The 26,716-nt window shown below is 38.3% G+C and overlaps 2 protein-coding genes across 12 annotated transcripts in view; both read right to left on the bottom strand.

Moving 5' to 3' along the window:
• Positions 1–1,046: 1,046 nt before the first annotated feature.
• On the bottom strand, positions 1,047–15,550 carry GNG4 (G protein subunit gamma 4). 4 transcript variants are annotated; one of them, XM_062637421.1, is made up of 3 exons: positions 15,437–15,550; positions 8,181–8,286; positions 1,047–1,296 (listed from the first exon to the last, which is right to left on the bottom strand). In XM_062637421.1, exons 1-3 carry the CDS (start codon positions 15,484–15,486, stop codon positions 1,168–1,170), a joined length of 285 nt encoding a protein of 94 aa, XP_062493405.1. In that variant the 5' UTR covers positions 15,487–15,550; the 3' UTR covers positions 1,047–1,167. The 4 variants fall into 4 exon arrangements, with proteins under 4 accessions (XP_062493405.1, XP_062493406.1, XP_062493408.1 ...); XM_062637422.1 differs by lacking the exon at positions 15,437–15,550 and adding an exon at positions 14,817–14,972; XM_062637424.1 differs by lacking the exon at positions 15,437–15,550 and adding an exon at positions 14,487–14,810.
• A 2,175-nt stretch (positions 15,551–17,725) lies between these two features.
• The window catches only part of LYST (lysosomal trafficking regulator), an 81,858-nt gene continuing 72,867 nt past the window's right edge, over positions 17,726–26,716 (bottom strand). For 7 of the 8 annotated variants that reach the window (XM_062637412.1, XM_062637416.1, XM_062637417.1 and 4 more), the window contains 6 exons: positions 26,499–26,597; positions 23,496–23,635; positions 23,095–23,192; positions 21,391–21,547; positions 21,113–21,184; positions 17,726–19,856 (listed from right to left, as the gene is read on the bottom strand). In XM_062637412.1, coding sequence (XP_062493396.1) covers positions 19,718–19,856; positions 21,113–21,184; positions 21,391–21,547; positions 23,095–23,192; positions 23,496–23,635; positions 26,499–26,597 — 705 coding nt within the window. In that variant the 3' untranslated portion in view covers positions 17,726–19,717. Of the gene's footprint in view, positions 19,877–21,112; positions 21,185–21,390; positions 21,548–23,094; positions 23,193–23,495; positions 23,636–26,498; positions 26,598–26,716 lie in introns of all 8 variants that reach the window. The other variant, XM_062637418.1, reaches the window with a different exon arrangement.

Here is a 26,716-nt window from a genome sequence, read left to right as displayed (position 1 = left end):
ATTTCCAGTACATTGACACACTGTACATATGAAGCACTGCAGTGACAGAACTCTCCTGATCAGATCAGAAAGGAGCTTTCACTTTTCTTAAGGAGAATTAAAAAAAAAAAAAAAAAAAGTCTATAATGTAACAGTTGTTTCCATCAGATGCCTTGATTGGACTTGATTCTACTTACTGAAGAAGGCAGAACAGTCATATTCCATACCCCATTCATTTCCTCTCACTGCACTTTAAGCAAAGTCAAACCAAAAACACCCTCTCAGAATCTACATAAATTACTTCCTGATAACTTATCTCATTACTAACCTGGGGCTACAAAATATACAAACTTACGTGTCAATGGCAGTGGTCTCGCTGCACATTCTAGAACAACTTTAATTTACCATTACTCTCCATTCCCACAAAGTCTTGCTCTTGTGGGCAAAAGCATGTAGAGAGGTGCTTAGAAAACGTAATTCCCCTCCCTGTACCGATCAGGGCAGATTTACTACCTCCACTGAGAGCTGCAGAACAATTTAAACCAATATAATTCAAAATACAAGCAGCCAGGTTTTTCTACAGTTTTATTGATAGTGTGTAACTATACATCTTCATTTTGCTTGTAGTTACAATGTTCCTTTACTAAGATTGTTTCTGTACTCAAGTTTATTACAGTCTTCAGAAAACATTTATAAACACCACCTACTGTATAAGACTGACCATTCCAAACATCGTAAATCACTGGGATTTTTTCCTAAATAGTGCTACTTGAGGAAAGGTCATGCTACTCATTTTAGATAGAAATCTGTAAAGGCAAATGAATTAAATTCACCTTCCAAAGAAAATAAGAAGGTTAAAAATAGCTTAAGAATTGGTATGACTCATTTAGGTCTCAGAAAAATCTATGACTGGCAAAGACATCTACAATTCGATACTGTACTCAATGCTTTCATTAAGACCAAAGGAATCTATATGAAGAACTGAAAATCAAGTCATCCATTGGTCTGAAAGCTAAGGATTACCTTGAATTCTTCAGATTTTTTTTTTTAACCATAAAATGCAGTACCCTCTAAAAATAGTGTTGTTATAGTCTAAGTATTGTTATCTGAAGAAAAAAGTGCTAAAACTAAAAGCATGCAACACTGACACCAAATTTTAGCAGAAGACATTTTTAATTGAAAACCCACTCAGAGGATAGTACAAAAGAGTTTCTTCTCCCTGAAGGGATTTTCAGATGCAGGCACTGGAATAATAAGGGGATCTTCTCCAATATGAGCATCACAATATGCCAGTAAATCTGCTGCAGCCTTGGATACCTAATAGAAGAGAAAACTACTGTAAAAATTTTGAACCAATTCGCATTGCATAAATATTCTTCATATAACATACAGTAACAGTGGCTATCATAAAATAGAAGTAGATCGGTTTATCCTTCAAATTACAAGAGACCACAGCTCTGAATTTGCTCTTACTAGGCTTACTAATCCTTACATATATTTTATATAACAGTGACATTAGATGGTATCAATTTATATGCTTTGCGTTCAGCTGTCCTCCCTCAGAAGGAAGGTCAGAAGCATACACTCATTGAAACGTGTTAAACCATGACACACGTATATGCTAATGGCCCATAAACAACAGGGATTCTCCTTCAAGCTACGTTTCTGTAGAGGTTGCCTGCTTCAGCTCTTATTCCTAGCCACTGGATGTAAGGTTTTCTATAAACAATCTCTCTACCCTTTGCTCCTCCAGATACAAAACAAAAGTCCTCTAAGCACATAACCATGGGATTAAAAAGAAAGAGGAAATCAGAAGCCAAACTTGACCATCATGTGTCATAGCTCTCATTTAAGCTAAACATTGCTCTTTTCAATGAAGTCAGACTAATGTCTTCTGTTTAGTAAGTTATTATAAGTACTATTTTAATCATAGCATTAAACTTGAGCGTTACCTTAATCTTTTTATACTTCTAACATCTCCAAATTCAGCAGGTTGGTTAATGATTACTGAAAAGTCCTACAGAAATGTAACAGTGGGTTGGCATACAAGACAATTTCCACAAAATGAAAAATGAAATATTAAACCATTTCAGCTGTAGCTGAAACCTTGTAACCTTTGCAGCTTTGTGGCCTAATATTGGTGACATTAGGCCACTGTGACTCATTTTTTCAAGAATTTAATATATATATATGAAACATTTTTGCTCTGCTGAGTCAGCAAAATATTTACAACTCCCTGTATCTCTTTGCTTTAATTATTGTGTTTTCAATATTATGACAGTTGAGAAAATGAGACAGGAAGTCTTTACAAAGTCTTTCCTCTGAGCACTGTGACAGCTTCTCCCAAGGTCAGCACATTCACACAACTCTAGTGAAAAGGAAAAACAAATCAGGTTTCTGGTATTTTTCTCGCAGGTGTGTTAGCTTTGGCTTCCCCACACCCTGCTTGCTTTGGCAAGTTCAGCCTGTAGTAGGCTTAAGATTAGACATCTGAAGTCAAGGGTGCTGGGTCAGGATTTGCATAATTTAAATTAACTTCCAGGACAAAATAACTTTTTCTTTTTTAAATATCCACTGAAACACGCCTTTGTAGAATGCTTAAACCCATAAAGTACCTATGCTTGGCATCCCAGTATAGATGATCTTCCTAGCAGAGGAAGCAAGGGTGTTTTGGTTACTTAAAATTAGTTTGCCTTTAAATTGGCTCGTAAGAAACAAAGAGTTCAGGCTACATGTGAACAACATATTGCTGGGCCAATGCAAAGCAGAAGACTGAGCTGATTTGCTCTGATGTGCAGAGGTATTCAGAAGGACCAGTGCTTCTCAGAAGAGAAGCGGTTCAGACAAAAGCGTGTGGAAAATTATGGACTTTGAAGTACAGAAAAAGGATTGTAATTATTTTCAGACTACTGAAGGCTGCTTGGTAAGCAGAGGCAAAAGAATGAGGCTTAAGGTGTGAGGGCATTGTCTAAAATAGAGAGGTAGAACTGTAATGAACAAATAGAAAACTTATGAATCCTATCGTAGTCCCAATTTTCATTAAAATTTACTTGTGATTTTTAAAAAAGCAGATTCTCCAAAGAAAGGCACAATGTAGACTATGAAATTCCTATCAAGCCCCCAAAAAATCAAAAGACAGAAAATGTACTTTTCTTTGCTAATGATTCATGCTATGCCTCAACAAGGTATAAACTAGCATAGAATGCATCCACTGAAGAGGAAGTTAGCATGTTTCCAGGAGGACTGTACCACCACAACATTTTGGAAAGTATTTCCAAGTAATGGCAATCGATTCATATTGCCATTATACATTCCTATTTTCTTAGCATACATATCTTCACTTTTCTATTGTCCTGCAAGCACAGCTGCACGTCTCAAATGAAGGCAGTTCTACGCTCTAATTAATTTATTAGCTGGTCCCAAACTCTTGCATTCAAACAGAGCAAGTTGAGCTCAGAGCCACAGGTGCCCGCAAAAACGTTCTGTGACATTTTCAGTGCTATGTCATAAAAAACACTGGTGACATAAAACCTAATGTACAGCTAGTTTAATTCTCTGAGTCCCAGAGACAGGGGTCATTAAGATGCCCAGCACATTTCATCTTTGATTAACAAGCTAATATATAGTTCTTTTATGCACTAAACCAACAATCTTTTTAAGTAGACTGACCCCTATAGGAACAGAGAACCAAAACTGGACTTCAACAGACCAGCCTTCCTATAACTACCTTTTTTGTCCCATGTATGGGTAAGCAACAACAGCCTGAGCATATTGCTTTTCATTTGATGGAAGAGATGTACAATTTCAATCATCAGTCTTCAAAGAGATAAACCCAATAGTATCATTTTCTGTTTCTCTACAGATTACTGTGCTTTGACATCATATAACAATAAAAAGGATTTTCACTAGCAAAAGCACAGCATTATATTTTGTCTAACTTGTCCTCTAATGCTGGTAGGATAGCCACGAAGCAGAGCAAGCAGCTTCTTCAATATGACAGTGTTTAAATCATAAATTAGTTTGCTTTGATAAATAGTATTACTAAATAGTATTATTTAGTAGAAAACAAACCTGCAAGAAGGAACTGAGGAACGTGATCACATTTTGGCATATTGCCGCAAACTAAACCTGTACGAGGTCTTGTATTTTCATCCTTTAAGAAAAAATAAAAGGCTTTGGGAGGAGAAATCCTCCCATTGGGATTACAGCAGTTAAGCATTTCTTCACTAAAAGTGGAGTAGCTCGGGTTTGCACAGTGGAATAATGACCACTCACTATGGAGAGTTAAGTTAGCTGACCACATTCCAGGAGCAATGAAAACATTGGTTCGGGTGGCTGTGAGCACGGTTAGCGAAGTCAGAACTGTGGCCAAAAAAAAAAAACAAACGTAAACACAATGTTGCCTCCAGCAAGTTTCCTGCTCAGTGTTATTATTTCAAACAAGAGTGGCGGAAGACCTCTGCATTGAGCATCACATTAGGGCTACAGCAGAGACGGCTGCGTTAGCGTATGTCAGCATGCAAAGGTTGCCTCACAGCAAACACAGTAGCTTGTTACTGTACAAAATAATGTGCTGATCATCCTATTTGTGTCATGAAGGAAGTTACATGAAGGCCACTCTATCACAGCTTTTACTTCACCTTCAGGGTTATTTGTAGCTGAATGCTGCTGCACAGTTTCAGAATAGATTTTATTATGAATTAAAATAAACACATGTATTTGAATATTCCAATGAAGCTAGCACACTTATCATTTCAGCTCTCTTATGCAATACAGCTTGGTCTGCAGATTCAAAGTAATTTATATATATAGCAGAAGTGGCTGAATAAAAAAAAATCAGACTCCAGTTTGATTGATGAATTCTTACAGAAAGCTAACATTTAATTTTTTTTTAATCTGTTAAAGTACATAGGCAGAGGAGATGGAGTATATCAGTATCACACCGACCTCACATTTTATACTATTATTTTTATTCTGTGTAGTGAAAAATACATCTGGTTGTCAAATTGCCAAAAGAAAAAAAACACCCCACAACACAACACTCAAGCCTGATGCTTCAAAGAATTAGTCTCAGGAGGACTGTGGAATTTTACCATTATAGTTCAGAATAACAGAGGTGATAAAAACAGCTGAAGTTAGAACATAATCCTGTTAGCTGCACTAATAATTATAAGCTTCCATGACAGGGCAAAATGCTGCAATTACGATGTCATCTGTCTTGTCATGGATTGTGACTAATTACCGTTCTTGCTATAACACCCACTCTGCTTATCCTTTACATCTAAAACAAAGAGATTCACACACAATTTACTGGCAATTCTATTGCTTATCTCCCAACACTATTCAGAACCAGCTAGGAATATTTTCTACCTTCTTAAGAAAAAAGAAAATGGAATAATAACTGATATACCAAGATTCTTAAATGTCAGAGCACTCCTTCTTGCTTTTCTGCTTGCAAAGAGAAGATCAAATAGTGCTTTATTCTGGGGACAACTCTAATAACACACCAATATTATCTTTGCTTTCTCAACTTTACTACTAACATTATCCTACTAGTCATGAGGCCACTGTTCAATTTCATTTGGTATTTCCTAGCTTGGAATTTGCACCTCCTGCTTTCTACTTACCTTTCCATTATAATTCTATCCATTCCTGCAGTGAAGTAAGGCAGGTTTAATTTACAGTCGTTCTGAGTTTCTTAGGTTCAAAAACTCACCACAGTAATACACCTTCCAGCTACCAATCAATACATCAGTAACTTCACTCTCCCCTTTTAAATTGTTTCTTTCACACCTCAACAGAAAGCTATCTTTGTGGAACCTCAAAACACTGCACTGCTTGCTGCTCTGACTTGTTATAGGACTTAATTTTTAAATCAGATGCAAAATCCAGAACACAGTGGGGAATGAATGGGCAACTATAATCATACTTGTAACTACAAGATTTTAATTGAGCAGACCCAATTCTTGCTGGTTACAGCAGCTACTGTGCATGGAAAACAAAGTGCCTGTGTAGCAAAAAATTAAGCTGGAACTTCTGATTTCCCCAGTTGATAATACAGGCACCTTTTTAATGCTAACAATGTGGTCTTGTCTATTATGGGAATAACCACTTAGCCACAGCTACTTGCAAAACAGTGTTTAATTATATTATTTGGAAAACACTGATCTTTTGTTATATGTCTAACTAGTTTAAGCAGATGCATGACAGCAGAAAAAAAGGAATTAATGTTTGTTTCTCTCACTTTACAGTTATGATCCAAGAACTGAAAATCTCCTGTTGAACCTACTGGAAAGTCTCCTGGTAAAATTTGGCTGTACTGAAACACACACTTAACTGTTTCAAGATCAAAAAAGAAAAACAGATCTTGAGGGAATAAAAAGCCAACCAACCCCTTGTTACAAACCCTCATATACTTGTTCAAAGAAATTCTAGGACACAAGACATAAACATTCTGCAAATTGTACTTTGTTTATGACAGTATAGGCACTCTCAGAATACTGAAACTCATCATATTTTCTTTAGTACCTTTTTGGACCCATGCTGTATTGAAAGGTGAACCAATTGTACTTTCAACATATCTGGTTTTTAGGTCTACCACACTTGCTAATAATTGTGGCTTTTTAATTAAACTACCTGTAAGAATAACCTGTGTCTTTCTTACATATGCAGTTACATGTAACTAATGAAGCTATCTGCATAACTGAGCTAATGACGTGCTATGTGAAAGTTACTCCTGATTAGATAAAAGCAAGTTTAAGACAATCTACTAAATATCATCAGTTTCAAGTTCCAATAAACTGAGCCATATTTTCACAACCCTTTCCTCTGGCACTCACCCACACCTATTCCTTCTTGTCAATTGTGCAGCTGCATGTGACCTGAATCAGGGGACTAACCCCACTGAACACTGAAAAGGCAGACCTTCCCTTATTGAAGGAAACAGAAATATCTGTCCCTGTGAACAGGTATCTATTACACGATCAATTTGTCGAGACACTATACAAGACAGAAACTACAGATCTGCAAATTCAATGGACTTACAAGACATTGCTAAAAACTGCAACAAAATGGAGCAACCAAAATGTCTATTTTCATATAAGCAAGATGACTGCTAATGTGAACTGCACTAATATTTCTGAATTATAAATACAATATTTCTAATGAATGAGTTTATGATCTGATACTATTTTAAAATAATAATCACATACCATCGCCTTCATGCTGACTGCATGCAGAATTTCAGCACACAGGATGGATGGACATGAGTTAAGAGTACATGAAGAATTTAATGTCCAATATTTCTAAGCTGTCTTCAGTTTGTAACCTCAGTTGAAAACAGTTACAGTTTGTAACAACTCAGTTATCTGCAGAAAACCTGATTACTTATATGCATTCATTCTTCTGTAGTCTTTCCATCTCTAAACTCTTCTTACTTGTGAGGACTTTTCATACAAATAATTATTCCCCATTTTCAGAGATAGTGGAAGCACACGAAAGAGATGAGTGTTGCACTCTTAAAACTTTCCATGACATACTTAGGTTTTAGGTGCTTGATTTATTCACAAAACTTTAGGCTAGTGGAAAGCAGAATGATAGGCAAGAATAATTCACAGGCTTTTCAGATTAAAAATGTTGAGAACCTCTGTTTAATAGCGCCTTTAGTTACAATATTTAATCCGCATACATTTAGAGGCATGATAAAATCAAATCTTCACACAACAGTGTGAAGAATCATAATTGAACATTGCAATCATACATATTTTTTGTGCAATGGCAGCTTTGCTGAATCAAACAAAGCACAGCAATTCAGGTTGTCTCATTATTAAAAAATACTGCAATAGCTTAAAGAATTACTCCAGTTCTTAAAGAAGAACTAAGAAACCTGAAACACTAGCATTCAGCCACAGATGACAAAGACAAGCACCTGTGCTTGCCAACTGATCTTAAATATTTCACAATATCATTTTTGACAGATGTAAAAAGCACTCATACAGAAGCAGACTAGAAGCCGGGCCCTGGAAATCACTTTGTGAGAAGCAAGCAATTAGTATGTAACTAATTCACAGTATTGAATATTGGTTTATAGTTCAACACAGATTTTTAATTTCATATGATTGAGTCCTTCTGCGATATTAAAGGGAAGCTGTAGCACAAACTAGTGAGTAAATGCAGAACGTCAATGATAAGTCTAAGTTTACCTTCATCCTATCCATGTATGCTTCCATTTTTAGTTGCTCCACAGCTTTCCTGGCTTGAGATATACTGGTTGTACTGTTTGACACCAGTTCCTTCATTTTGTTTTTCCTAGAAGAAACAAAAAGTTGAAGCAATTTAAAAGTAGAGGTAGCAAATATAGCAATCACCAAGAAGATAGTTATGTGAAATCTAATCAACCCTCACCTACTACGCTGTGATACTACCAGGCTGTAGGTCACAAATACAAACCAGACACCATTTATTTCTGTTCTCTTGTTAAATAGCACCTTATTGCATTATATATTTTCATCTTCCCCTGCCAGTATTCAAACTGAATACTGCAAACAACATACAGATGCAGACTGCATGGCCATTGTTTCAGTTGAGAAATGTTTGCCCTGGGTCAGGTTGCCAACACAGAACAGCTGTTCACAAACAGACCTTGCAGCCGTTACACAGTTTGGCCTCATAACCCAGGTACACCTAGTAACATGAAAACTAGTTCAGAAACATGCACAATGGAAATGAATGTCACACTGCTCTCACCAAGCATCAGAAAGAGAGATTAAGAAGAATGGTGTTTTCCAACTTTTTGCTTATACATCCCCAGTGAAGTCTAAAGATGACTGAAACCCAGTACATTATACTATACAGTACAGGAATGCATTATTTTTCAAGACATCTGCAGCTGCTGGGAAGCATTGCTTCTCTGTCGAGTAGCATTGCTACTCCCTGAGGGCTTGAGGGCAGATCAACTTACATATGCCCTAGGTGGTCTGCATGTTAGGAGACCTCCTGCTGACACTAATACTCAGGACTAGAACAGCATAAATAACAGTTACTGTTTTGAAGTCACTGGAAGTTAAGTCCATGTGGAAAAAAAGGATAGATAGAGATGATCTAGAAAGGTCCTGGACCAGTTATACTACCTAGTAAGATGAGATGTTGAGGTTTCAATCAGCCAAAACACTCGCCTATGGTCCTGTATATATAGTATGCCACAAATGCCACCTGAAGGAAGACTAGCCTGGCACCAAGTGTTAGAAACCAGTACAAAACTAGGCAATGCAAAGGACATGGGGTGTGAGAAGCAGATGGGATGCAAGGGAAAGCACACAAAAGGAGGCATTTTGTATTGCTGCCAAAAGTTTTAGGCTTGGATCTTTCAAAATGAGTACTTCCAGCTTATTTCTGGACAAGAAATGAACACCTAGAGCTACACAAGTTTCCCTTCCTGAACCTCAACAGCTTACCTGGTCCAGTCACTGGGTTTAAGATACAAACAGGAAATTAAGTAGGATACAGGAAATGCTTGTGTCAAAAAAAAACAAAAAAGAAAGAAGTATACACAATGTGTTAAGCATGTCAGAATCAACAGAAGTACGCAATCAAGAGCACAAAAATAATGAAGAAATAGCTTTTTAACTGCTTTGACTTCATTAAACACAGATGTCCAAAGACAAGACAAAGATGGCTGTTTCTAAAAATGGTAGATTGTCCTGTAAAATAGGATAGTAGAATACAAATATGATGATGAGTCATGCTCCATTTGAAGAAGCAAAACAATCTTCTTCAGCACTTGTATAGGTCTAGACAGGGGAAAACTTACTTTAAGATGTATTAATTGTGCCAAATAAAACAAGAGCTTCAATATATGCAAAGACAAAGAACAGGTTTTCTGTACATGTGTATCATTGAATGGAACACAAGTTTCCCCCTTGCATGCACTATGACAAACTAAAATGTCAGAACACAGCTTTGTTTTTTGACTTGATCTTTGTTTACAATCTTTTAACTCATATTCCTCACAAGGCACAGGATTAAACACATGTGGAGGAACTGGCTTTGCATAAAATGCCATGTATGGTACAAAACCCCACAACCAAATAACAGCCTCCAAACAATTTTCAGATGTGTTTTGACTTGCAGTGGACAAGTGGAAAAGATATGAGACATTCACAAGAACCGGAGGTTCTGAATTACAGCTCATCTCTGGACTTTTTATTTGACTCAACCCCTAGATTTAAGTCTCAACTTACCCATAAAAATAAGAAAACCACATTTTATCTTTATTTACAAAATGACACCCCCCCCCCCCCCCAAGTATGAATAATTCCAACTTTGTTACCATCTCCATGGCTAGACTACTAATGACCACAGAGCCAAAAAGGCAAAACTCAATGATGTCACCGATTTCTACATTTGCCACAGCTCAAGAGATCAGATGCAATTTAGAAATTTAATTTTGAACGATACTTTTAAATTAAACTGAATTAAGAAACCCAAAGAAGTTTCCATGAGAAGTCCAGAGAATTCCAACCTCCCAAGCTTTTCTGGCAATTCCTTCAATCAAACCATGAAAGTTATAAACATTAGAGCCAGACAATTTGAACTGCTGCTGGCTGCATTGAAGTAGGTGAAAACACTGCTTCTAGTACTTACAGCTAGTTTTTAAGTATCTACTGAATACCAGATTGAGGTAAGACCATAATGCAATTTTGAAAAGACTATCAGGCACAAAAATGCTTTAAAAAAAATCCAAACCCCATTTTGAAAACAGTGCCACACAGTATGTCCTTATCTATCTTCTGAAATGGCAAATGGGGAAAAAGTTAAAAAAGAAAATATGTATCTTGTCTGGTAAACTACTTCATGATATCAGAAAACAATCAGAATAGGAGGCTTCGTAAAGAGAACTTCAAAAAAACAGTCTGGCACTAGGTGTTTCAGCCACTGGAGAAAATTTCCACTTATCCCAAGTAAGAGGCTTGTTTATCCTCTGAAGCACAAACACTTGCTCTGTTCCAAATCCTGCTCTTACCCCAGCCTTCACACACACTTAAATATTTAACTACCATATTTCTGGAAGCACTTAGCATCCATTTAAGTATCTAATGTCTTTTTTTCATACTGACTGTTCTGGTTCCAGAACTTTGTAAGATGGATTCCTCCTGTTTCACATTTCTCTTAAGAGGCTACACATACGTCTGCCTTCTCTTACTCTCTGCAAATACAGTACGTATTGCACAGCGTCACTCAAGACTCTATTAAATACAAAGTGATATTGACAATGAGAATTGTACTCACTTTCAAAACAGGCTGTGATGAACTGGTCCTCTTTCCAGACAAAGCTTTGGCTGAGATCTAGTTCTGCTCTCCTTAGGGCCTATGATATTCTTTCTTAAGCCTAATATTCTTTAATGAAATAATAGTTACTTAGAAATAAAGCTCTGAAAAGAAGTTTTAATAACAAGAGTCTATTACACTCTTCCTGAATGACCGTCCCCTGGAATGTGAGAAAGCCGCCTCCTCCAAACACCCTCTCATGGGAGATATCTGTGTTTCTTTGAAGCTGCAGCCTGAAAACTGGCTCTGACTCTCCCTCCTAAGATGGCTCTTTTTAAACAGTCAAGTGTTCTTGAGGTCTTTAGACCCTTGGGAAGACACAGTTAGCTTTGTAGTGCATCTGGGGGGAAGCCTTCAAAATCATAGAATCATAGAAAAGTTTGGGTAGGAAGAGACCTTATAAGGTCATCTACTTCACCCCCCCTACAATAAGCAGGGACATCTTCAACTAGACCAGGTTGCTCCAAGCCCTGTCCAGCTTCGCCTTGAACACTGCCAGGGATGGGGCCGCCACAGTTTCTCTGGACAGCCTGTGCCAGTGTCTCACCACCCTCACAGTAAAGAATTGCTTCCTAATAGTTAATCTAAATTTCCCTCTTTCAATTTAAAGCCATTCCCCCTTGTCCTGTCACTACATAGCCTTGTAGAAGTTCCTCTCCAGACTTTTTGTAGGCCCCTTTTAGGTACTGGAAGGCTGCTCTAAGGTCTCCTAAGGAGCCTTCTCTTCTCCAGGCTGTACGAGCCCACCTCTTTCAGCCTTTCCTCATAGGAGAGATGCTCCAGCCCTCTGATCATCTTTGTGGCCCTTCTCTGGACCTACTCCAACAGGTTCACATCCTTCTTATGCTGATGCCTCCAGAGCTGGACACAGTACTCTAGGTGGGGTCTCACAAGAGGAGAGTAGAAGGGAAGAATCACCCCCCTGGACTTGCTGGTCATGCTCCATTTGATGCTCAAAAAGAGTAACTTCTCCCCATCTTTCAAATTACCTAAAAAGCCTTGAACCAGACATCACACAGCTGGGTTTGCTAATATTCATTCCTGGTTGTTTTTCCAGCAGCCCCCTATTAAGTTAGATCAATACAGACATACACAGGTCTCGATAATCACCGTAGTTACAGTAACTATGTTAGCAATCAGACTACGTGCGGTCTACACATTACTGATGTATGCCAGTGGAGCTAGATTGTATAGGAGCTCATTTGTCCAGTGTATTTCTATGCAGTGCACTAAGCATATTAATTTAGTCTCCGTGATTCTTTTCTTTAAGGGGAATGCTGATCACATTAACAAAGAACAGTGACAGCAGCTACATGGCCTTCTTCAGCCAAGTAGTTTCTGCTGACTGGCACACCATGCTAGTCAGTGTTTCCTAAAGCATCCCTCCTGAAAGCTGCGCAGTGACAGCCGCCCAGCCACCTAAATTTTCTGGGGTTTGGGGTTTTTGAACTCACACAAACTTCATCATTTTTCTGGGTGCAGTTCACTCATTTGTGCCAAAGATCTTAATCTCCAGGGCTCATAAAAATGCTCGTGAGGAGCAACTTTTCTTTATTTGTTTTTAGAACAGCTTAGATTGTACCCAACAGCACTTCAACGGCAAATCTATCTTATAAGCCAGGAGTTGCACAGTATTTGCAAGTAAAGCTTGATTTTACATAAAGGTAAGGAGTGCAACCTACATTTACCAAACTTCATAAATACTTGTTAATAAAATGCAGAAAAAGTCTGAAAACTTGAGTAACACAGAAGAAAAAAATCTAATTTTCAAGCCTTTCAATACAGATTTGAAAAGCTGCCCTACAATTTTCCCCCCTCCACTTCAAGTACAACCTTAAAACACCATACCAAAAAAGTGACCTGTAGAATTCAATCTAAAAAGTCCTAATCCCAATTGATTTTGTTTTCTTTCAGCAATCTAAAGTAATGGACCTTAAATTATTAGACTAGAGAACCTGGGGTTCACAACTCTGAAGAACACCTTCCACACAAGCTCTGCACTTCTTGGACCATGCAGCACAACAGAAGAGTTAACATAATCATCCAACTAAGTCCCAGGGACTCAGTGGGAACCATCCCTGAATAATGACCTACAAATCACATTCTAAATTGCACATTTCATCATCCACTTGCAAACACACTAAGAATATAGACAGCAAAACATCACAGATGCCAAACTGGCATATCAAAGGAAAAAAAAAAATATACTTAAGAAAATAAATTAAAAAAAAAAGAGGAGGGAAAAAGGGTGGGAAGACGGGAGAAAAGGGGGAGAAGGGAGAAAAAAAAAGAGGGAAAAAAAAGGGGGGGCAAATGAGGAAAGAGAGTTCTACATTTGCTATTTAGGTAAGAGAAACTTAATAAATACCCCTGCATTAAAACCGGTAGCTATCTGTGCTAGCATCACTGTCCACATGACACAGGTCATTCCCCTTTCACCTGCAAGGCATGAAGGGGATAGGAAGAACTACCCCTGCTATCTCAGTTCTTGCTGCAAGATTTACTGCACTTGATGTAGCTCTGTAAACACAGAGGGAGCCTAAGGAACCCTTTTGCTTTCTCTATCCCATGGTTGCATGAAGAAGTAATAGAGAATTACTACAATTTGATACTCCATCCGCTAAGAATACGCTTAGTAGTACAAGCAGAAATGATTAAAGGAAAGACTATTTGTCTGTTGCTGACCATAAGAATATAATTTTCATGTCATAAATATGGTGACTTCAAAAATAACTGACCACATAACTGCAAACTGCCCAGCTTCAATTTTCACCTAACACAGGTACAACCCAGTCCAACTGTCAAGTTTCCAAAAAGTCTTGTCACCATGCTCAAATCTTTTATCCAAAAATATCATCTCGTTTTTCAACATTTAAAAATCTAAGGAAACAATGGCTGAACCAACATGACATTTCACAAGGACAATTCTTTTTATGCAATATATTTATCATCAGCATACAGGTTATGTGCATGTACAGTCCAGCAAACCACCAGACACAGAAAAGTGATTCCTACCTTTTATTTTACCTCTTCAGCTAACTTTAAAAGATAGCTATGATCTTGAAAACAAATATACGGTAAAGTTTGATTATTCCACTTAAATCCTGGTTTAAATGTATTTGAAGTGAATTATGACACATAAAGCAAAGAAAGCGCCCCTCAGAAGCCTGGCACTCTATTACCTGCAGGACAAAGCCGCTTTTCGAGTCGCTTTTCCGAGTTTGATGTCACTCGTTCCGCCGTGCAGCCGCTCACACCCCGCACACGAAAGGGGTTTATTCCCCTGCCGTGCGAACCCGCCAGCAGCGCAGCAGCCGCTCCCTGGCGCCGTCGCACCAGACAGCCGGAGGGAGGGGAGCAGACCCCACTCACTCAGCGCCCGCGGCGAGGGGTACAGGGGGTTGAAGCGCGCTGTCTGGACAAGGACGATCTCTCTCAACCCCGCAGACGACAACAATGAAACCCAAAGCCCGGGGATGGCTTCTGCGGGTAGCGGGAGAGGCGTTGTTTACCGGCAGCCGACGGGACCGGCCGGGCGGGCGGAGGCAGCCGCGGCTTTTCCAGCACACCAGAGCCGTCGCAGCGGCGAAGAAACCCCCTCAAGGAAGCGCCGCTACCCGCCCGCCGGGGCCGCCCCGACCCGCCCTACCCGCTCCCGCCTCCCGTGCAGCGGCGGTGTGCCGCCGGGCACTCACAGCTGGCGGGCGGGCGGCAGCAGGCGGGGGTGGGGGCTGGGGGCTGCCCGGCGGCACATGGCGCTGCCGGCCTTGACGGGCGGGGCGGGCGCGACCAACGGCCGCCACAGCCGTTGTGGGCCCCTCCCCGCGCGGCGGACGCGGCCGTTAGCAGCGCAGGGCGGGAAGCGGGACCTGGCCGTGAGGTAAACTTGAGGCGCAGCCCGGTGCCGCACCTCCCGCCCTCCCGCGCAGTGGCACCTACTTCCCTCCGTCCAGGCAGTAGCTCACGGGGGATTGGTGGCACCTGTTTCTGCAGTGTTGAACCCTGTACGGCATGGTAAGAGCCGGCAGTGCCTATCCTTTCCTCGCACTGAACAATGCAAAGATGAAGTAAAAGAACCCAAAAGCACACTGCAAAAAGAAACCATTGTGGAAAAGGGACCGCTCCGACTTACCTTGTGAAGGCAAGTATGCCAGAATAAAATAATTTAGCTGTATAGTTCATTTTTATATACTTCTCAATTACAAATTTGAAAGTCAAGGATAAAGGGCAGCAGCAGTTAATGCGCCCGTTAACGTTTTTAACTGAAAAAACTGTCTGCCCCAATAGTTAACGCCGTGGCAGGAGTACCACCACCACAACCTCATCTGTTTTGTTCCCCTGTAACGTGGCTGTTCCCTCTGGAAAGGCGTACATTTATCATCCTGCTGTCAGCACTTTTTCACACTTCATCTTAGCAGAGCAGAAGCATTTCCAAGGGACATATCTTTTCTATACATAAGAGAAGAGGGAAGAGCCCTGCTTTTTAAAGGTGCATTGGAGCATGGGCAGCCTCTTCAAAGAGTGAGCCAAGAGGGTCGTGGCTTGGGAGAAGGACAAAAATATTACCGAGTATAAACAGGTGACTTCATAAGTTTACCCTAAACAGACATCCAGAAACTGGTCAAAAATTGCTACTGTTTCATTCACATTTAATTACATCCTCATTCCACAAAGGGTCTATTTACCAGATAAATTATTTACATGGTATTAGGCAAAGAATGCATACTAAATGGTTCTAGTAATTTTGCTGTCACCAATTTCTAACAATTTTATTCTTTAAGCCACAATACAAGGGTGGAGTCATTTTAAAAATGTATTCTCATCATGTATTATATAAACATGTTTCCTTTTTAATCTGCAAACTTGTGTGTTCTACCACAGCCAGTAGTCTCCTGCTGGATTTGGGCTATAGGCTCTGAAGGCAGTATCTGTAACAGCTAGCATCAATTTTGGTTCCTTAAATCTACGTGACCTACACCCAATAAGCTTATATGAGCTTCATTGAAGTGCATTTTAAAACTCCAGATTCTCTATTAAGTTCCTGGGAACACACACTAGCTCTTTACCCTCTTTCAAAAGTGACCCAACCCAAATTGCAAAATACCAAAACACAGCCTATTACAGAAATCCAGATGCAAAAATCAGTGGCTGTGACCCAACTCTAGAGCAGTAGTGGCAAGTAAATCTCTACACAGAAGTCATTTGTCAGTAGCTTGCAACTCGTAACAGTAGCAAAGAAAACAGCACTGTCTGTAGCTCCGGAAGTTTAACTGATGTGCCAGTGGCTATTTTTCAAGGCAAGCAGAGCTGTTAAATATTTTTTAAATTTTGTAATTTTTATGCTAAAGTAGCAGTATATACAAGAAAAAAAAAATCCAACACAAAACCATGAAGAAAACTAAGAAGGTAAACTTAAAAGTACTGAAGTTTGTTAGCAGCAAACCAGGTGATACTGCTCCACATTGCTCTCTACACAAGTTCTTTTCACAAAATGCATAGTGAAGCTTGCAATCATAGTAAATCAAGGGGGAGGTTCTTGCTCAGTATGAAGGAAGTTTCTCCAAAGAGAATATCCTCAAAATTGATATTTCAGAGTAAATACTGAAAAGTGGTTTTAGAAACCACTTTTTCCTGCAGAAAATTGTTGTGTTTACTGCAGTTCACAGATAACCATTCTCTACTGATTTTCTTGTTTCTCCTAGTCATTGTCAGGCATTTGTCTACACAGTGGATCTGTAAACCAGAGATGAGGGTTCCCTTTTTCAGTAAGAGGGACTCCCTCTTCTCCCCTTACCCCCTATCATGAATGAGTATCTGGCTACTGCCACCCCTTCCCTTTCTCACATTTCTCTCTCCACAATCAGAACACAATGATCTGGCTTTACCAAAGTCCTGCAAGTGGTATCAGATAGACAGGCCCTTCCACATAAATCTCCCCAAACCCTAGCTTCCAACAGGGAGAGCCTTGCATCCTGTGTGAGATGGCCCCCAGAGATCCCCAATCTCTACCCAGCACCTTTTTCTTCCCTCTCTCAGAGAATCCAGAGAAGAGCAGCTTTTCTGCCTTTTCTTATCTCAGTCAGGCTTTCAGGGAAGAGGCAGCTGTGGGGTAAGGCAATATCTCTGCTTTGAGCACCATGGCTTCACCTGCATTGTTGTAACAAATCCTGTGGGAAGAAAGGACATACAGACATGTGCAAACTAACATGCCTAGGGCTTCCCACTTGCAGCAGTCCTACACCCCTCCCATCCAGTCTGACAGCCACATGATGTAGTCCATGAACAGAACTTTCCCATTTCATGATTTTTAAAATATGCAAGATATGAGAACCAGCAGAAATTGATTTGGAGCAAGTTGTGCAAGGTCCCTAAAATAGAAGAGGTGAAACTAAGCCAAAACTATGTTTCTAATATCAAACAATTTGGTACAAAGATCTGTTTATTACTCAACAATGTGACGGTATATATACAAAGACTATATATATACAAAGACAGTGTGGAATGTGACATTTACATGAAATTTCAGTACATGTCATGCACAGATACTATTGCAATGTTATCTGAATAGTTCCAGAATGTTAAGCTGAATAAATATTCCTTGCTTCAAAAAAATCATTTTTACTTTTACATAAAAATATATAATATTGCACTCTTTACAAGGCCAACAATTTTGCATATTGATTTGTAACAAGTGGAAGTCTACTTTATAAAAATAAGCCTTTGTGAGCAACACCCCAAATCAGAGAGCACAAAAAGACCCCCCAAACCACAGTATTAGTGTGGATTTTTTTTCTCTTAGATAAAGCACATCACTTCAACACGAGCTATGAAGCTTTTCAGTCTGTATTTGGACCTTACATTAACATTTAGACAGTGAAAAACATGACTAAATCCAACCCATACGATGCTGCTACAATATACACAGTTTAAAATTCAATTCATACAGTATGTAGCCACTTGCTTAATTGAACAAAAAACCAAGGTAATGTGCCATGGCCCATGAGAATATTTCTTAAGTTTTTCTAGTTTGAAAAGTTCTTCAATCAGGAAGTTACAAGACTCTCTGAAGGCTGTTTGGAATTTTCAAAAGTGGAAAGATTCCCTCTATGTTGTCTTCCTCACAATTTGACAATTTCATATACAATGTTGTGAAGGCAGATAAACCCTCATATAAGAAAACATAGCAGTTCATCTGTATGGCAAGCACAGAACATGCCAGTGATTAAAAAGTAAAGCAATTTAAAAGAAAAATGACATCAGACTTGCAGAACATTCTTGTTTTGCCATTCACATAACCGGTAGGCACCCATTCATGGTGGCAGGCTTAGAGGTCTTCAAATCCATCAAGTGAAACGCTAATTTTTGATCTGGCCTAAGAACTCAAATGTTAAGCCTTTAAGGAGGCTTATTTTTCTCCTCCTCAAAAAAATAGCACCCAGGAATAACTAACCTATTTGCACAGTGCATCTGTGTAAACTCTTCCAAATCATCTGATGCCTATGAACATTGATTATTCAAGCAGTTAGATTCAAACATTTGACAGTGTATTGAACTTCAATGACACTAGAACAGGAGCACATCTGTGCCTTAACACCTTTTTTAGAGCTCTGCAAGATAAGATGTGGGTGTATATAACATATATTCTGCCACAGAACTGCAAAAGCTAAGTGTTGCAAAGTTTGGGAGTTAACACCACATTAAAAAAAACATAACAAAAACAAAACATGATCTCATTACTTCGTGATTCCATGAGGTGTCTACCCATCACTTAAGACAAATTTTAATTTTGCCTGTTGCAGACTATTATGCTAACAGATAAATGACAAAAATTGCAAATATAAAGATAACAGAAATTCAACTTTTAGCATTACTATACCATAAGATGGTGCAAAAAGCACCTACTGAGTTCTTTGCTTCTCAAAAAAGCAATTTTAAGTGGCCTTAGATTTTTTAAGTTTTGGGTTGCTTATCCCAGAGCTAAGGATACCACGCTCAACAAACCAGATATACATACGCTGACACTTTAATAGATATTTACAGAACTTAACGCTGCCGGTATTTTACAACAGAAAAGAGGGAATAAGCATTATTAATTTTTTTTTTAATTCTGTCCCAGAAGTGATTTAAAAAAACTATTATGTTTTATATTGCAGCATTTGACTTGTATGTTAGAGCATTTACGAGTCACTTTGCTGGTATTGCAGTATATGACCAGAGCTTCCTGGTGACCTGGATATACTTCAAGTTTGTGCATGCACATACATAATTATACAACCACCTTAGACTGCTCTTTATCAAAGATGTGTTCAGTCATTCTAGAGACAAACTACTTCAAAATCCAGTTAAATAAGAAATTCTATGATCTATTTTGGATTTAAAGTGCATCAGCGACAAGTTAGCAGCAAAATTGTCATCACCCAGCTGCATAGCTGCTAAGGAATGAATAGAACATGGGTAGCTTCAAACGCTGCTGGTCCTTGCGACACCAAGCTATAACGTTTCCATCACTATTAGCTGTGAACAAGTGATGACCATCACAGGAAAATGTCAGGCTGTAAAACAAGAAGACAATCTATTTTTATATTAGATTTGGCTATTTAAAATGCTGGAAGACATAAAAAGCCCATTAAGAGTAGAGCCAACAAAGATTAGCTCTCAGGGGAGACTTAGTGAGTACATTTACACAGTAATACATTTGTTTATACCCACTTACTCATTTTTATAACCAAAAGGCTGAACTACAGCTTTGTCCAACAGTTCAATGTGCAGTATAGTACTTATTTCGTTGCACTGTCACAGAAAAAGGTAGGATCAGCAGCAGAATCCTACTCTTTGCCTGGGCTGCCCCTTCTACTTCTGAAGGGAAGGCTTTTCAGCAGCAGAATTCTGTGCCCTCTGAACCTGCTTGCTGACAAAGGCAGAAACTAAATCCATTTTATTTCATGGTACAGGACAGGACTTTTGTTCAGCCAGGCATTTCTTGAGCTATAGCAGTAGTAAAGCCCTTCAGTCATGCTATGGGTAGTATTAGAGAGTATGAAGGTCAGCATCCATTTTCTGTCTCATTTAAACAGGAAACTTTAAATTATTAAATAGCCACTAAGTCCTTATCAACAAGCTTTGTGAAATATGCTTCTTTAAAGGGGGTAACAAAGACAGTAACTGCTATCAGTCAATGTTTTTCATTTCTAAAAACCATTGATTAGTGGTTTGGGTTTTAAATGATACTTCAGCAATGGTCAAAACATTTTTTCAGAGTGATTTGTTACTACACTAAGATGATAAAATTTTGGCATAACTGTAAGACTTCTGTGCAGCCTCCTGTACCACTGGGGACAAAGACTCAATCTTCTGTGCTCAGAAAACTCTTTGTCATGAGAATAATTCTGCTTACATGAATCATCAAGGGGACTTAGAAAAAAATTGCAATTGTGGTGTTTAAACTTATTTCTGGGGGAGACAAAACCTCCTCTGTTGGAGTGTGACAGTTATCTCATGATTTTTACAGATTCTGGAGAAAAAATATTAAGAAGAGTAGCTATTGTTCAGTTCTTAAGAGAATCCTGCTTACTTCTATCTGTCATTAGCAGAATCTAGTTATTATTGCCATTACAAATACACTTGCGTTTATTTTGCTTTCATGGATAATTAGCAGGATTGCATTGCTCTTTTTAGACATGGGTGTTTACCTCCTGTTCTCATATCAAATCCATGTTCAACACTCAAGGATATTTTGCTGTGGTTCTGTTTGCTGTTTTTTTTTTCTAAAGAGAAAAATCCATTTATTGTATACTTAAGATCTTTTTACCTTACAATAGGTTTGGCTGACTTCGAAAATGTTATTTCTCGTACTGGCTTCAAGTCCCATGTACTCCATAGTCTGAAAGAAAGTAATTTTTCTCCACATTTAATTTTAAAAACATTTCGGTGATAAACAGTCTATTTAGCAACTACTAAGATTGGAAACTGAACAACAGCTCATCCACCTTCTTTAAAGCCAAATATCAGCATGATCTTTGGCTACATGCTCTCAAATTGTAAGCCTCAGTTACAACGCATTTTAACAAAAATGTTTTAAATGCTTACCTTACAACTCCATTTTCAAGCCCCCCTGCAATCACATTGACAGACACTCCTTCAGGCTGGTTAGAGAAAGCAACAGAGCAAATACTTTCCCTGCAGTGTACATGTCCCACGAGATCACCATTAACAGTCCAAAGTCTCAAATCACTACCCCCTCCAACTGCAACAGAACATAGCATAGAAGCATTAAAAATAAATCAAGACCACAGCTAGGACTATGCAACAGAATCTTTAAGTGTTAAAGAATTAAACTTCTTGAAATATCACAAGGTTTAAATGACTTGGAGTGATGTGTTATGCAGTGAACAATTACCTCTTCTTTCCTTTTGTGACAGAGAGCATGTAAACCACCAAGCCATTGCAGTGATTTAGAAGATACCACTTCATGTTTATGGAACATTGTACTTACAAAAATGCTATATGAATTTAATGACCAATTTTCATGTACTAACAGAAAAGCACTAAGAGCTTCCCTGGAATTCACACTATCTACTCTAAACAGCTAGTTCTTGTACCCTGGCTTGCATTTTAAGTAAAATGCTTAGAAGTAGCAAGCACAGTTATCTTATCTGGGATTATTTGATTCTGTTAAAGAATTAACAGCCCCACTACTGCTCTGTCTTAAAAAGGATTGAAACTGTTATCCCTCACCAATTAAAGATTACCATCTTTTCCAGAAAAAAAAAACCAAACAAAAAAAAAAAAAAACATGCGGAAAAAAAACCAAAACAAAACAACAAACAACCCAGACCCAAATCCAACCTGATTTGTGAGCTATAGAAATGGAGTTGAAAGTCTCCATGTCAGTTTAAAACTTAAATACTAGGTTTCTGAAGCTATGTCTTTTAATACCACACACTTGTACTACTTTGCTTCTTCCCCTGATTTGGAACAGTTTTCGTTTCAGTTCTGCCTATGGAGGACTACAGTGGCTGAAAGATACTGCACTATGCAAGGCCCTTCTTACTCAAGGCAAAAGAGAAAGAAGATTGCTCCAAATGAAATGAGAATTGGGTCGATAACCACCTTCTAACAATATGGATGAACAAAATGAAGCTCTCTTCATTCTTATTCTGTACCTCCTTGGATCAGTGGAACAATATTCTTTCATTTAGATGGAGCCCAGTCTCAAGATAAACAATACACACTGGTATCCTTATAGACAGTAAAATGGTGTGAGGACTTGGCCCTGCTTTACAGATACTCAGTCAATCTTCAAGTCAATGAGCACACAATTTACAAGATACTCAAAACCCCACTGCTCAAACAGGTCATAATGACCTCATTGAGATACAGTACTCTGTGAACACAAGACAGTACAAAAACCTGGTTTAAAATAAGATGGGGAGGATCTATGCTTGCTTCTAGGGATACGGAAGCATTTAAAGTGATATAAGAACAATTACTAGAGTGAATAACAACATTTTGGCCAACTTTGCAGAATTTAGGTCTCCCAGGAATCCACTGAAATTTTAAGTCCTTTATGAAGAGATCAAGCTGTTAGCTTTTATATCTCTGTATTTCCTCCAACAACATCTACCTAATAATTTCTGGATAAATTTATTTTGTTACTATGTAAAAAAAAAGAGTGCTCCTATATGACCAAATTCATCCTCAGATGATTAATACACATTCGGTAACTAATAGCAAGACTCATGATAGATTTGGTCCTCAAGACAGAACAGTTTTCTCCACTGAAAAATATACCTGAATCACAAACTGTTGCAATATCACCAGTTGTTTCACTAGCTGAAACTGCAGTCACAGGACTCTTGTGTCCAGCCAGACTCTGGACATAGCACAGCCTGAAGAAAATAAAGAAAACAAGCCTGAAATTCAGACTGAAACACAGAAAAGGTTCTTTGAGGAAAATATTTAAGAGTTATATTAATTTCAATCAGCATTTTGCATGATGATTGTATTTTTCATATTCATTATAGAATTTCAGCACTGTCCGTGGGAAAAAAAAAACCAAACCAGTAAGTGTTTGACTTCACATTAAAATATACACAAAACAGAGTTAACTTTAAAAGGGTAAAGATACCCTGAAGCTAGAGAACAGGCATTTAAACTAAAGCCATTGGAAAAAGTTACATATGTAGGTGTACCTGTTCAAATCCCATATGATGCAGGTTCCATCTTTGCTGACACTTATCATTATACTGTATGGTTTGCACACAAACAAGCTTGTTATTTCTGCTGTGTGACCATACAGATGGACTTGAGACTCCATTTCTATCTCTGAAGGCTGGAAAAGAACAAGGTAAAACATGAACTCATTTAAAAAAAAAAGTTTTTGGTTTTTCTTTTTTTTTTTTGTTGTGGTGGGTTGCTGGTTTTGGTTGGTTTCCCCCCTTCCCCCTCAAAAAGGATAAGCTTAGGGACAAGTTTCATTCTTAGATTTCAAAAATTGGTTCCTATTGCTTTTAATGATGTTGTTGATGCTTTAGTATTGTGTACTGCTTTATAACATGATCATTAATGTTCAACATTTTGCTTCCAGTGCATTAGTCTAAACAAACATTTTTGATGTGGTCTAATGAATCAAAATGAACTATTGTACTTCTGTCTCAATTACACACCTCAAAACTGGATGATTTGTTTTCTACAAGACTGCCATTTCTACATGACAGCAAAATGACAGTCTCAATATTTTAGCATCCAGAGGAAGTACTTGGAAACTGAAAGAAAAACTAGCTCAGCACTTATTGCTTTGTGTACAGGGAATTACTGGGAATTCCTCAAATTGGTGCCAAGTCCTTCAGTGATACCAAGATAGAAAAACATGCAGGAAGTCAATTTAAATATAGAAACATCCAGATAAAAACTAAGCAGCAAGTTTAACACTAAATAATACTTCTTATTCAAGTTACATGATTTTAAATGATTCAGACTTCCTGAAAACTGGGTAAATTGAAGTAGCTGCTTAATCAGAATACTAATGCTTTAGGACAACTGGCTGTATAGAGATTAGAATAATCTTTGTAAAAGAACAGAGCCTTTTTCTGCTTGTGTCCTCACATTTTTAGAATTTTAGCAGCAACTGTATTAAGGTATAATAAGTTACGAAATAATTACCTAATGGCTAAAATAACATCCCCTTTTTACTTCCCACTTGCTTTTTGATAACAACCACTAAACCAGTATTCAGATGTGGTAAAACATGCAGGTATGCATCTACCTTGAAATAGCAGTTCTTTCTGTTGGCTACCCAAAATGATCGCCTACAGCATTTGAGTGGAGCATTTAGACAATCACTGCCAGTTTTACTCAAACAGATCATTAAAGCACGCTCTCTTTGTTTGCAAGACAACCCCAATAGTCAGCAAATGGAGGCTAGAGTAGCTTGTACAACCAGAAAACCTTAGCTGGGGTTTTCTCGAAGGTATGACTTATTGTCAAGATAGATCACAGTTTCAAAGTAGTACTTCACTGGTTTTTGACCATTTTAAAGGCTAGGAAGAAACAGAGCAACTGAGATAAAGAACAGAGGTATTTTTGAATTCTGGCAGTACGCTTTTGAATTCCCATATTCAATTAACAACATGATCTGTTTTATGTCTATGCATTGAAATTTTAAATGTGAAGCAGGGTGAAATATTCATGTTTCAAGTACTGCATTATAACACACTGTTCACTCTATGAGTGAACAGCTGACAAGATGCATACAGAACAGATGCTAGGAAGCGTATTTGCATTCCCTGCAGCCCTGACTCGGGTAACTGAACTCAACAACAGGAGCTGCAAAATTGGCATAAGGTCAGTCTGCCTGGGGCATGTAAAACTGTCAGCACTGAGAAATTCAGCGAAGAGAGTCTCAAAGAGAACATCTGCATAGCTGAACAAAAAATCACTTGTTTGTAGGAAATGCAGGGAAACCCCACTACTAGAGTTTCTTTTCAGCATTGCAGAAGCAAATATATTTCTATTTTAGGACTCCAAAAACCTTTTAACTGGCATCTAAGTCTTGATACAGGTTATTTACAAATTCACTATTCTGGTGAGCAGTTAAGGTGCCCGACTTCAGATCCAACTCACTGAAGCTTGACTTGCTTGAACTGTTTGTGCTTTTCCCAGTCTAAGCATCTGCTGTTGCCGTCATTTAAAACAGGAAACTGGATAGGCATAGCAGATCATACCAAGGTTCCTTCTTGCCCATGCTAATGCAGTGATTGAAGAGCATCAAGGAGCACAATACTGTAAATGTGTTTGCCAATACCTGTATCTATCTGCATTAACCTAAATTTGAGAATTCAGTTTAGTTATTACAGGTAACCCTACAGATACCTAAAAATTACCTCTCAAGAAAGCTGCAAAATCTTTGTTAATACCATGAACAGTAGAAGTTACTGCTGGCAAAGTCAGACAGAACTCAAATTTGGTCTGAACCAGAAGATGAATTTCAATTTCTATTTATGTTTTTATACCATGGTTGTTACCACATAGTTTTAGGGTGATCTCTACTAGTATCTCAGTATCTTCCATTAATGCATTAAGTAATGCAAGTTACTCTTCTTCCTTCCCGCCTCACAGCTTTTACCCTTGGGGAATAGGACAAAGTGAAGAAAACGGCTTTGTGGTTAATATATATATTGTCTGAGATTTCATCCTGTTTTTTCATAGTCTAAGTGTCTTCTACATTTGAAATGTTTACTTTGGGAAAATGCATTCCGCAGTTTCAATTAGGCTTTGAAAAGCTCTCTATCATTCACAGGAGTTACTCCCTAATGTAGGGGACTTCATTGTGCCAGAGTGCTTCAGTTCCAAGCCCTAACCTGAATATAGCTGGAGCTGTATGTGTATTCAGATGATGAAGGCTGACTAGAGGCTAGCAGTATGAGAACATCTTAAAAAAAAAAAACAAAAACAAAACAAACAAAACCAAATACAAACATGCTGAGATAAGTCTATTTACCAATGTCAAAGAATACTAAACAAGAACTTTAAATCTTTTTAAAAATTATATTTAGCTAGAATTAAAAATTCAAAATCTTTTTAGAAATTGTTCCAAATATAACAATCCCCTTTTCTCACTTTTCCTGTTTAAAGAAAAGCTGAAGTAGTGAATACAGCTAAATCCTTAAATATAAATCCTATCCAATGGAACTTACCGTATTACTAGTAAATCTGTTCATATATGCTGTGATGACACCAGATCTACTGCCTGTGAACAGCTGACAACTGTCTGGCACCCAAGCACAACTTGTTACCTTGGAAAAACAAAACAAAGCCAGAAAAAATTAGAACAGAAACTATTCTGACTGGAAAGACATATAAAATACCTAAGCTAAAGAAATCCAGGAGTTAAAACATACCTGCTGCTCTAGGT

Source organism: Pezoporus occidentalis, unplaced genomic scaffold (assembly GCF_034315485.1).
Source record: "Pezoporus occidentalis ecotype Australia unplaced genomic scaffold, CSIRO_AGI_Poc_V1 ctg52, whole genome shotgun sequence".
In the NCBI taxonomy this organism is placed as follows: domain Eukaryota; kingdom Metazoa; phylum Chordata; class Aves; order Psittaciformes; family Psittacidae; genus Pezoporus; species Pezoporus occidentalis.
This window is presented reverse-complemented; position numbering and strand designations above follow the sequence as displayed.